We start from the raw sequence: 12,181 nt of genomic DNA, 5'->3' as shown, positions 1-12,181 counted from the left end.
TCGACATAACCTGAAAGGCCGCTCAGCAAGGAAGAAGCCACTGCTCAAAAACTGCCATAAAAAAGCCGGACTACGGTTTACAACTGCACATGGGGACAAAGATTGTACGTTTTGGAGAAATGTCCTCTGGTCTGATGAAAATAGATGGCATCATGAGGAGGGAAAATTATTTGGATATATTGAAGCAACATCTCAAGACATCAGTCAGGAAGTTAAAGCTTGGTCGCAAATGGGTCCAAATGGACAAAGTTGTGGCAAAATGGCTTAAGGACAACGAAGTCAAGGTATTGGAGTGGCCATCACAAAGCCCTGACCTCAATCCTATAGAACATTTGTGGGTAGAACTGAAAAAGCATGTGTGAGCAAGGATCCTACAAACCTGACTCAGTTTCACCAGCTCTGTCAGGAGGAATGGGCCAAAATTCTCCCAGCTTATTGTGGGAAACTTGTGGAAGGCTATCCGAAAAGTTTGACCCAAGTTAAACAATTTAAAGGCAATGCTAGCAAATACTAATTGAGTGAATGTAAACTTCTGACCCACTGGGAATGTGATGAAAGAAAGAAATGCTGAAATAAATCATTATCTCTACTATTATTCTGACATTTCACATTCTTAAAATAAAGTATTGATCCTAACTGACCTAAGACAGGGAGTTTCTACTAGGATTAAATGTCAGAAATTGTGAAAAACTGAGTTGAAATGTAATTGGCTAAGGTGTATGTAAACCTCCGACTTCAACTGTATATAGGGAATCGGGTGCCATTTCAGGTTTAAAGATATCATACAGGCAGGGATGTTAGATGTTCATTTCCCTCGTTAGTAGCAGGCGGGATTAACACCATCAATTAAAGGGGCCTTTCTATAAAAGTGTCACTTTAAGTGAGATGTGAGGAGTGTCAATAAGGCGTCCAACCTTTCCTTCCTATTGCTCAGAGTGACATGGCGGCTCCAGTGATGGGCGGTGGTGATGAATTAGGTACAGTAGTGCTGCTCTCATATCAGCCAGCCAGCACTCCTCTGAGTGGGGGAGATTGATGTTAAATGGATTTGAAAAGAATAGAGGACGGAAATGCATCCATTTCAGACGCTAGCGTGTCTGTCAGCTCGGCTGGGGCTGTAGTGTGCGACACCCACCCATCCATCCGCAGAGCACAGACCTAGCATCCCTACGGTTAACAGGGTAACATTTAATGCATGTCTTCTTTCATCGGAGGGAGGGAGGGAGGGAATGAACTGGGAAGAGTACTGCCAAAAGGGAGGGTTTGAAGGTTTAGTTTAGTTTACCTGATAGAGAAAGATTCTGACAGATCAAAAGGCTATAATGTAGCTCTGCTAAATGGATCCTGCTGTGTGAGGCTTGATTTTATTCCCTTATTTGTTTGTTTGGTTAGATGCCCGCAGAGATCTTGTTCTACAAGCATTTAGTTTTGTATTAGCGAGGAAAAAAACAATATCGCGGAAGGAATATTGTAACGTATTTATCAGTTTAGCTTACAAAAGGCCTACAGCAGCCGCCGTATAATGAGTTGTGGAGTTGAATGCCTTAGGGTGACTTCCTCGAGCTTTACTTGTCACACGGTTTCTCATTTTCTGTCTCCCCTGTTTTGTTATGATCAGTGACTTCTGTATAACAAGGACTAAAATATTCATATTTTCCCCAACGTCATTTTGTTTCATCAATGTCTGCTTGAAAATGCTAATACATACAGCTCCGCCATGCTTGTTGAAATTACATATGTAGTACTAAGCCAAAACTCAAACCCGCTCCCGTGTTAACTTTGTTTCTGCTATAAATTAAAATAAAGAGGGTGTTGATATTTCCCTCCAGTTTGATGGTTATTTATGTAATCTCATTCATAGTCGTTTCTTTCTTCAGGGACAACTCAGTTGATTGCTTTGTGAATGGAAGTCGAGCGAAGGGACGAGAACGCCATCGGCAGCCTGACACAACTGTCAAAGTGTCCAGAGCAGCCCAGGCGAATTCCAAAACAATTTGAACCACTAATGTTTATAAACATGTAGCCACCCGCCGAGTCTAAAAAACCAAACCAAACCTCTGACAGTAATGTGTATGTTTGAGCAATTGCCCTTGTTCCTTTCATAAATATTTGATGTTATTTCATGTCAGGGGCTGGGGAAGGGGAAGGAGGGGCTGGGGTGTGACGGCGGTAGGGAGGAAGGAGAGTTGAAGTCATGTTTAATTAAGATGTTTCTGTGCTATAGAGATAGGTGTCACTCACCAGCTGGGTCAGAGACTCAGTGTGCGTCTAACCCTGTTCACACCTTCTGCACCCTCATGAACCCAGCATTCCACTGACGGGCCATGGTAATTACCACCGCTTGTCAAATACTCCCTCTGTAATGTCCAGCTGCCTTCCCCTCTTTTCAACCTAATGGTTAAGCTGAGGAAGAGGTGGGCATTGGGGGTGGGCGTTTAGCAGGGGTTTAGTGGGATATTTCGCAGGGGCGTGCGTCGTCTCTAACCCCAGCTCTTCCTCCTTGTCTTCTTCTCCCTCCTCTCTTCCACTATCCTCTCCCCTCTACTCCCCCCCTCTCTCCTCCCTCTTCCCATCTCCTCTTCTCCCTCCTTCCCTTCTCCCTCTCCTCCCTCCTTCCTCTCCTCCCTCCTTCCTGTCCTCCAGTCTGCAGGAGTTTGAGTCAGACTTCCAGGAGCTCTGGGATTGGCTTATGGACATGGACTCGGTGGTGACGGACAGCTACAAGCTGATGATGTCAGAGGAGCAACAGCAGTATCTCTACAAGGTGAATGGCTATTACTGGATGCCTGTTACTATATGGATGTTACTAGCTGGCTGTAACTGGATGTTACTGGATGGCTGTATCCTGTTAATGTATGGATATTACTGGATGACTGTTACTGAATGACTGTTACTGGATGCCTGTTACTGTATGGGTATTACTAGCTGGCTGTTACTGTATGGATGTATCCTGTTACTGGATGGATGCTATTGGATGGATGTTACTGGATGCCTGTTACTAGCTGGCTGTAACAGGATGTTACTGGATGGATTTATCCTGTTAATGTATGGATGTTACTGTCTGGATGTATCCTGTTACTGTATGGATGTTACTGGATGGATGTTACTGTATGGATGTTTTCTTACTGTATGGATGTTACTGTATGGATGTTACTGTATGGATGTTACTGGATGGATGTTTTCTTACTGAATGGATGTTACTGAATGGATGTTACTGTATGGATGTATCCTGTTACTGTCTGGATGTTACTGGATGGATGTATCCTGTTACTGTCAGGATTTTACTGTTTGGATGTTACTGTATGGATGTTACTGTATGGTTGTTACTGGATGGATGTTTTCTTACTGAATGGATGTTACTGTATGGAAGTTACTGTATGGATGTTACTGCCTGGATGTTACTGTATGGATGTTACTGTCTGGATGTTACTGTATGGATGTTACTGTCTGGATGTATCCTGTTACTGTATGGATGTTACTGTATGGATGTATCCTGTTACTGTATGGATGTTACTGTCTGGATGTATCCTGTTACTGTATGGATGTTACTGTATGGTTGTTACTGGATGGATGTTTTCTTACTAAATGGATGTTACTGTATGGAAGTTACTGTATGGATGTTACTGCCTGGATGTTACTGTATGGATGTTACTGTCTGGATGTTACTGTATGGATGTTACTGGATGGATGTTTTCTTACTGAATGGATGTTGCTGTATGGATGTTACTGTCTGGTTGTTACTGTCTGGATGTTACTGTCTGGATGTTACTGGATGGATGTATCCTGTTACTGTCTGGATGTTACTGGATGGATGTATCCAGTTACTGTCTGGATTTTACTGTCTGGATGTATCCTGTACTGGATGGATATTACTGGATGGATGTATCCTGTTACTGAATGGCTGTTACTGTCTAAATTTACTGTCTGGAAGTTACTGTCTAGATTTACTGTTTGGATGTTACTGTCTGGATGTTACTGTTTGGATGTTACTGTTTGGATGTTACTGTCTGGATGTTACTGTATGGATGTTACTGTATGGATGTTACTGGATGGATATTACTGGATGGATGTATCCTGTTACTGGATGGATGTTACTGGATGGATGTATCCTGTTACTGTATGGATGTTACTTTGTGGATGCATCCTGTTACTGTATGGATGTTACTGGATGGATGTTACTGTATGGATGTTACTTTATGGATGTATCCTGTTACTGTATGGATGTCACTGTCTAGATTTACTGTCTGGATGTTACTGTCTGGATGTTACTGTATGGATGTTACTGTATGGATGTTACTGGATGGATGTTACTGCATGGATGTATCCTGTTACTGTATGGATGTTACTGTCTGGATGTTACTGTATGGATGTTACTGTATGGATGTTACTGTATGGATGTTACTGCATGGATGTATCCTGTTACTGTATGGATGTTACTGTATGGATGTATCCTGTTACTGTATTGATGTTAATGTATGGATGCATCCTGTTACTGTCTGGATGTTACTGTCTGGGATGTTACTGTCTGGATGTTACTGTATGGATGTTACTGTATGGATGTTACTGTATGGATGTTAATGTATGGATGTTACTGTATGGATGTTACTGGATGGATGGTACTTTATGGATGTATCCTGTTACTGGATGGATGTTACTGTCTGGGATGTAACTGTTTTGGATGTTACTGGATGGATGTATCCTGTATTGATGTTACTTTTTGGATGTTGCTGTATGGATGTTGCTGTATGGATGTTACTGTCTGGATGTTACTGTATGGATGTTACTGTTTGGATGTTACTGTATGGATGTTACTGTTTGGATGTTACTGTCTGGATGTTACTGTTTGGATGTTACTGTTTGGATGTTACTGTCTGGATGTTACTGTATGGATGTTACTGTATGGATGTTACTGTATGGATGTTACTGGATGGATATTACTGGATGGATGTATCCTGTTACTGTATGGATGTTACTGGATGGATGTATCCTGTTACTGTATGGATGTTACTTTGTGGATGCATCCTGTTACTGTATGGATGTTACTGTATGGATGTTACTGTATGGATGTTACTTTATGGATGTATCCTGTTACTGACTGGATGTTACTGTATGGATGTTACTGTATGGATTTTACTGTTTGGATGTTACTGTCTGGATGTTACTGTCTGGATGTTACTGTATGGATGTTACTGTATCGATGTTACTGTCTGGATGTTACTGTATGGATGTTACTGTATGGATGTTACTGGATGGATGTTACTGCATGGATGTATCCTGTTACTGTATGGATGTTACTGTCTGGATGTTACTGTCTGGATGTTACTGTATGGATGTTACTGTATGGATGTTACTGCATGGATGTTACTGTTTGGATGTTACTGTCTGGATGTTACTGTTTGGATGTTACTGTTTGGATGTTACTGTCTGGATGTTACTGTATGGATGTTACTGTATGGATGTTACTGTATGGATGTTACTGGATGGATATTACTGGATGGATGTATCCTGTTACTGTATGGATGTTACTGGATGGATGTATCCTGTTACTGTATGGATGTTACTTTGTGGATGCATCCTGTTACTGTATGGATGTTACTGTATGGATGTTACTGTATGGATGTTACTTTATGGATGTATCCTGTTACTGACTGGATGTTACTGTATGGATGTTACTGTATGGATTTTACTGTTTGGATGTTACTGTCTGGATGTTACTGTCTGGATGTTACTGTATGGATGTTACTGTATCGATGTTACTGTCTGGATGTTACTGTATGGATGTTACTGTATGGATGTTACTGGATGGATGTTACTGCATGGATGTATCCTGTTACTGTATGGATGTTACTGTCTGGATGTTACTGTATGGATGTTACTGTATGGATGTTACTGTATGGATGTTACTGCATGGATGTATCCTGTTACTGTATGGATGTTACTGTATGGATGTATCCTGTTACTGTATTGATGTTAATGTATGGATGCATCCTGTTACTGTCTGGATGTTACTGTCTGGGATGTTACTGTCTGGATGTTACTGTATGGATGTTACTGTATGGATGTTACTGCATGGATGTATCCTGTTACTGTATGGATGTTACTGTATGGATGTATCCTGTTACTGTATTGATGTTAATGTATGGATGCATCCTGTTACTGTCTGGATGTTACTGTCTGGGATGTTACTGTCTGGATGTTACTGTATGGATGTTACTGTATGGATGTTACTGTATGGATGTTAATGTATGGATGTTACTGTATGGATGTTACTGGATGGATGGTACTTTATGGATGTATCCTGTTACTGGATGGATGTTACTGTCTGGGATGTAACTGTTTTGGATGTTACTGGATGGATGTATCCTGTATTGATGTTACTTTTTGGATGTTGCTGTATGGATGTTGCTGTATGGATGTTACTGTCTGGATGTTACTGTATGGATGTTACTGTTTGGATGTTACTGTATGGATGTTACTGTTTGGATGTTACTGTCTGGATGTTACTGTTTGGATGTTACTGTTTGGATGTTACTGTCTGGATGTTACTGTATGGATGTTACTGTATGGAAGTTACTGTATGGATGTTACTGGATGGATATTACTGGATGGATGTATCCTGTTACTGTATGGATGTTACTGGATGGATGTATCCTGTTACTGTATGGATGTTACTTTGTGGATGCATCCTGTTACTGTATGGATGTTACTGTATGGATGTTACTGTATGGATGTTACTTTATGGATGTATCCTGTTACTGACTGGATGTTACTGTATGGATGTTATTGTATGGATTTTACTGTTTGGATGTTACTGTCTGGATGTTACTGTTTGGATGTTACTGTTTGGATGTTACTGTATGGATGTTACTGTATGGAAGTTACTGTATGGATGTTACTGGATGGATATTACTGGATGGATGTATCCTGTTACTGTATGGATGTTACTGGATGGATGTATCCTGTTACTGTATGGATGTTACTTTGTGGATGCATCCTGTTACTGTATGGATGTTACTGTATGGATGTTACTGTATGGATGTTACTTTATGGATGTATCCTGTTACTGACTGGATGTTACTGTATGGATGTTATTGTATGGATTTTACTGTTTGGATGTTACTGTCTGGATGTTACTGTCTGGATGTTACTGTATGGATGTTACTGTATCGATGTTACTGTCTGGATGTTAATGGATGGATATTACTGGATGGATGTATCATGTTACTGTATGGATGTCACTGTCTAGATTTACTGTCTGGATGTTACTGTCTGGATGTTACTGTATGGATGTTACTGTATGGATGTTACTGGATGGATGTTACTGCATGGATGTATTTGGTTACTGTATGGATGTTACTGTCTGGATGTTACTGTCTGGATGTTACTGTATGGATGTTACTGTATGGATGTTACTGCATGGATGTATCCTGTTACTGTATGGATGTTACTGTATGGATGTATCCTGTTACTGTATTGATGTTAATGTATGGATGCATCCTGTTACTGTCTGGGATGTTACTGTCTGGATGTTACTGTATGGATGTTACTGTATGGATGTTACTGCATGGATGTATCCTGTTACTGTATGGATGTTACTGTATGGATGTATCCTGTTACTGTATTGATGTTAATGTATGGATGCATCCTGTTACTGTCTGGGATGTTACTGTCTGGGATGTTACTGTCTGGATGTTACTGTATGGATGTTACTGTATGGATGTTACTGTATGGATGTTACTGGATGGATGGTACTTTATGGATGTATCCTGTTACTGGATGGATGTTACTGTCTGGATGTTACTGTCTGGATGTTACTGTATGGATGTTATTGTATGGATGTTACTGTCTGGATATTACTGGATGGATGTATCCTGTTACTGTATGGATGTTACTTTGTGGATGCATCCTGTTACTGTATGGATGTTACTGTCTGGATGTTACTGTTTGGATGTTACTGTATGGATGTTACTGTATGAATGTTACTGTCTGGATGTTACTGTATGGATGTTACTGTATGGATGTTACTGTCTGGATATTACTGGATGGATGTATCCTGTTACTGTATGGATGTTACTGTCTGGATGTTACTGTCTGGATGTTACTGGATGGATGTATCCTGTTACTGTATGGATGTTACTTTGTGGATGCATCCTGTTACTGTATGGATGTTACTGTCTGGATGTTACTGTATGAATGTTACTGCATCGATGTATCCTGTCACTGTATGGATGTTACTGTATGGATGTTCCTGTATGGATGTTACTGTATCGATGTTACTGTCTGGATGTTAATGGATGGATATTACTGGATGGATGTATCATGTTACTGTATGGATGTCACTGTCTAGATTTACTGTCTGGATGTTACTGTCTGGATGTTACTGTATGGATGTTACTGTATGGATGTTACTGGATGGATGTTACTGCATGGATGTATTTGGTTACTGTATGGATGTTACTGTCTGGATGTTACTGTCTGGATGTTACTGTATGGATGTTACTGTATGGATGTTACTGCATGGATGTATCCTGTTACTGTATGGATGTTACTGTATGGATGTATCCTGTTACTGTATTGATGTTAATGTATGGATGCATCCTGTTACTGTCTGGGATGTTACTGTCTGGATGTTACTGTATGGATGTTACTGTATGGATGTTACTGCATGGATGTATCCTGTTACTGTATGGATGTTACTGTATGGATGTATCCTGTTACTGTATTGATGTTAATGTATGGATGCATCCTGTTACTGTCTGGGATGTTACTGTCTGGGATGTTACTGTCTGGATGTTACTGTATGGATGTTACTGTATGGATGTTACTGTATGGATGTTACTGTATGGATGTTACTGGATGGATGGTACTTTATGGATGTATCCTGTTACTGGATGGATGTTACTGTCTGGATGTTACTGTCTGGATGTTACTGTATGGATGTTATTGTATGGATGTTACTGTCTGGATATTACTGGATGGATGTATCCTGTTACTGTATGGATGTTACTTTGTGGATGCATCCTGTTACTGTATGGATGTTACTGTCTGGATGTTACTGTTTGGATGTTACTGTATGGATGTTACTGTATGAATGTTACTGTCTGGATGTTACTGTATGGATGTTACTGTATGGATGTTACTGTCTGGATATTACTGGATGGATGTATCCTGTTACTGTATGGATGTTACTGTCTGGATGTTACTGTCTGGATGTTACTGGATGGATGTATCCTGTTACTGTATGGATGTTACTTTGTGGATGCATCCTGTTACTGTATGGATGTTACTGTCTGGATGTTACTGTATGAATGTTACTGCATCGATGTATCCTGTCACTGTATGGATGTTACTGTATGGATGTTCCTGTATGGATGTTCCTGTATGGATGTATCCTGTTACTGTATGGATGTTACTGGATGGATATTACTGGATGGATGTTTCTTTAAGGATGTATCCTGTTACTGTATGGATGTTACTGTATGGATGTTACTGGATGGATGTTACTGGATTGATTTTACTGTATGGATGTTACTGTGTGGATGTATCCTGTTACTGTATGGATGTTACTGGATGGATGTTACTGGATGGATGTTACTTTATGGATGTATCCTGTTACTGTATGGATGTTACTTTATGGATGATACTGGATGGATGTTACTGGATGGATGTTACTTTATGGATGTATCCTGTTACTGTATGGATGTTACTTTATGGATGTTACTGGATGGATGTTGCTGGATAGATGTTACTGGATTGATGTATCCTGTTACTGTATGGATGTTACTGTATGGATGTTACTGGATGGATGTTACTTGATGGATGTATCCTGTTACTGCATGGATGTTACTGGATGGATGTTACTGTATGGATGTATCCTGTTACTCTATGGATGTTACTTTATGGGTGTTACTGGATGGATGTTACTGTCTGTATGGTGGTGCTCTACAATAATGGATGGATGGTGGTGCACTATGCCCCATGGCGAGGGCCTGGCCTACTAGCTTGTAATCACATTCTCCTTAGCCGGGCCCTGGAAGAGGTGGTGTGTGTGTGTGAGGGGGGTCTTTAGTAATCCTTTTCATGCACCTCCCTACCTCTGACCCCCCACACCATAGCTAACATCCTGATTGCCAGAAAGCTCCCATTATCACATTCCATTAGGTGTGATTTCATAAAAGTCGAAAGATCTCTTGCGATGAACGGAAACAAAAGAGAGGGAGGCATTAACGTTTTACTGCAGTGGGCTAAATCAGGGTCACACAGATTGTTTCTTGGTAGTCTTAAACAAATCTACTTTGAAACCCAAGTATGCACCTCACACACATGGTTCTGGGCTTAAAAAGAGAAGACACCTGTACCATGTCAGATATAGAGATGAAATGTATTACATTTTGAGTTTGCATCCCAATATTACATTTTGTATACATCACAGAAGACTGAAATATAACAAAACCGTTTGACAAAGAAACACCAGATTTTCAGAAGGTTTTTTAATGTTATGCAATTCCGAAAAATATGAATAACATTCGGCCCATGAGACCACTAGGTCATTTGACTGCAGGAAAGGGCTACTGACCAGACTGCAGCCAAATGAATGTATGGAAACGCACAGGGCACCATGTGTTCTGATATGAGGTCTCAGACACACTCCTTCCCTCAGAGGCATGGAAAGAAGGACACAGAGGGAAAGAGGAAGGGAGAGAGGGAGAAAGAGAGAGGGAGACAGAGATGGAGAGAACGAGGGAGTCAGAGCGATAGGAGAGAGCAATAGAAAATAGCAAGCTATAGATTGAGGTTCCTATTTTGTCACAGCCTTTATAGGCACCTTGTCTCAATGAATTTTTATTAGTGATAGATAAAACTAGCCATATTGTGTTAAGTCAATATGTTTGTTCCTGATTAAAACAAACTGATTTGGGCCCTGATATTGATTTAATTTCCTCCAATGCTAATAAATATGTACTACACTGCCCGTTTGTTCTACATTTCTCCCTACACCTGCACTCTGTTGTTTATCTGGCTAACACTGGATTGATTGAAAAAGGTAAGTGTGTGTGTTGGTCCTGTGTCGCTGGCTGGCTGGCAGGCAGGCAGGCAGGCAGGCAGGCTGTTGTTTGCCGAGGCTAGGGGATTTTATCATAGGTGAGTGAGAGAGGGCTGACTGCTGGGAGGCACAGGCTGTAAATCAAGCTCATTTAGGCTATTTTTATTACTGTACTGATTCTGACACTCGTCATCCTTGAATTGCTTTGAGCATATGGCATATTTCGAAAGAGCAGATTGTGAATCATAAAGAAATCAAATGAATAACCACCTTCAGAACTGGAAACAACATAATGACAAGAAATGGCTCCCCAACAGCCTTCTCCTCCTCCCTCTGCACACATTTTCATTTCCAAACTGCAGAAGGTCACAGTCAAGGTCAAAACTAATCTTCTCTCATCTTGCATATTGACCTCACCATTAGTCATATCTTAAGTGATGAAGTAGGAAATATCACATCATTTCCTTTTTTTTTTATACTGTCATTATATGACAGAGCCTTTATACTTTCAGAAAATGGTGCCTAGCCCACAATTATATCTATTATACTCTCCTGTATGAAATCTAACAGGAATATCTGAGATAGTGACAGTTCCTCCCACTACATTTCCTACCCATCATTGTCGTCTTTATTTTTCAATTTAGAAAATTTGAGCTGTGTCATTTTTCCCACGCAAAACATTAAGAAAAATGTATTATCTTTTCCCGTCACTTTGCACATCAAAATCCACATGAAATCTATAACTGACCACACAATCTACATTTTCCAATGGCCATCTCAGTCCTCCGGACTGGAACACCCATTGAGAGCCTGTGGTTTGAATTGAAGAGGGCAGTACACAAGCGAAAACGAAGGATATCAAGGATATGGAATGATTCTGTGTGGAGGACTGGTCTAAGATCACTCCCAATGTGTTCTCCAATCACAAATAAAAACATTGAGAAAAAGGCTCAGTCTTGCTATCCTCGCAAGGGGATAGAGTATTGACCCCCAATCTTTTTGAGTTCTTTTTTATTACATGTTAAACACATTGTATTTATCTGAGCAATTGTATTAGTATAAAATAATTAACATTTAACATTTTTGGGAGCGTACAATATACAGAAGCTCAGTATTTGTATTATTTATTTTAAACAG

The 12,181-nt window shown here is 40.2% G+C and overlaps 1 protein-coding gene across 1 annotated transcript in view; it reads left to right on the top strand.

Moving 5' to 3' along the window:
• The window catches only part of LOC115146012 (A-kinase anchor protein 6), a 183,005-nt gene that overhangs the window by 97,272 nt on the left and 73,552 nt on the right, over positions 1-12,181 (top strand). Inside the window, 1 exon segment of the mRNA XM_029687753.2 lies at positions 2,644-2,764. Within this exon segment, the coding sequence (XP_029543613.2) occupies positions 2,644-2,764 (121 nt within the window).

The sequence above is a fragment of the Oncorhynchus nerka genome, linkage group LG18 (genome assembly GCF_034236695.1).
Source record: "Oncorhynchus nerka isolate Pitt River linkage group LG18, Oner_Uvic_2.0, whole genome shotgun sequence".
NCBI lineage: Eukaryota > Metazoa > Chordata > Actinopteri > Salmoniformes > Salmonidae > Oncorhynchus > Oncorhynchus nerka.
Note: the sequence above shows the minus strand (reverse complement) of the source record. Positions and strands in the feature narration are given on the sequence as shown.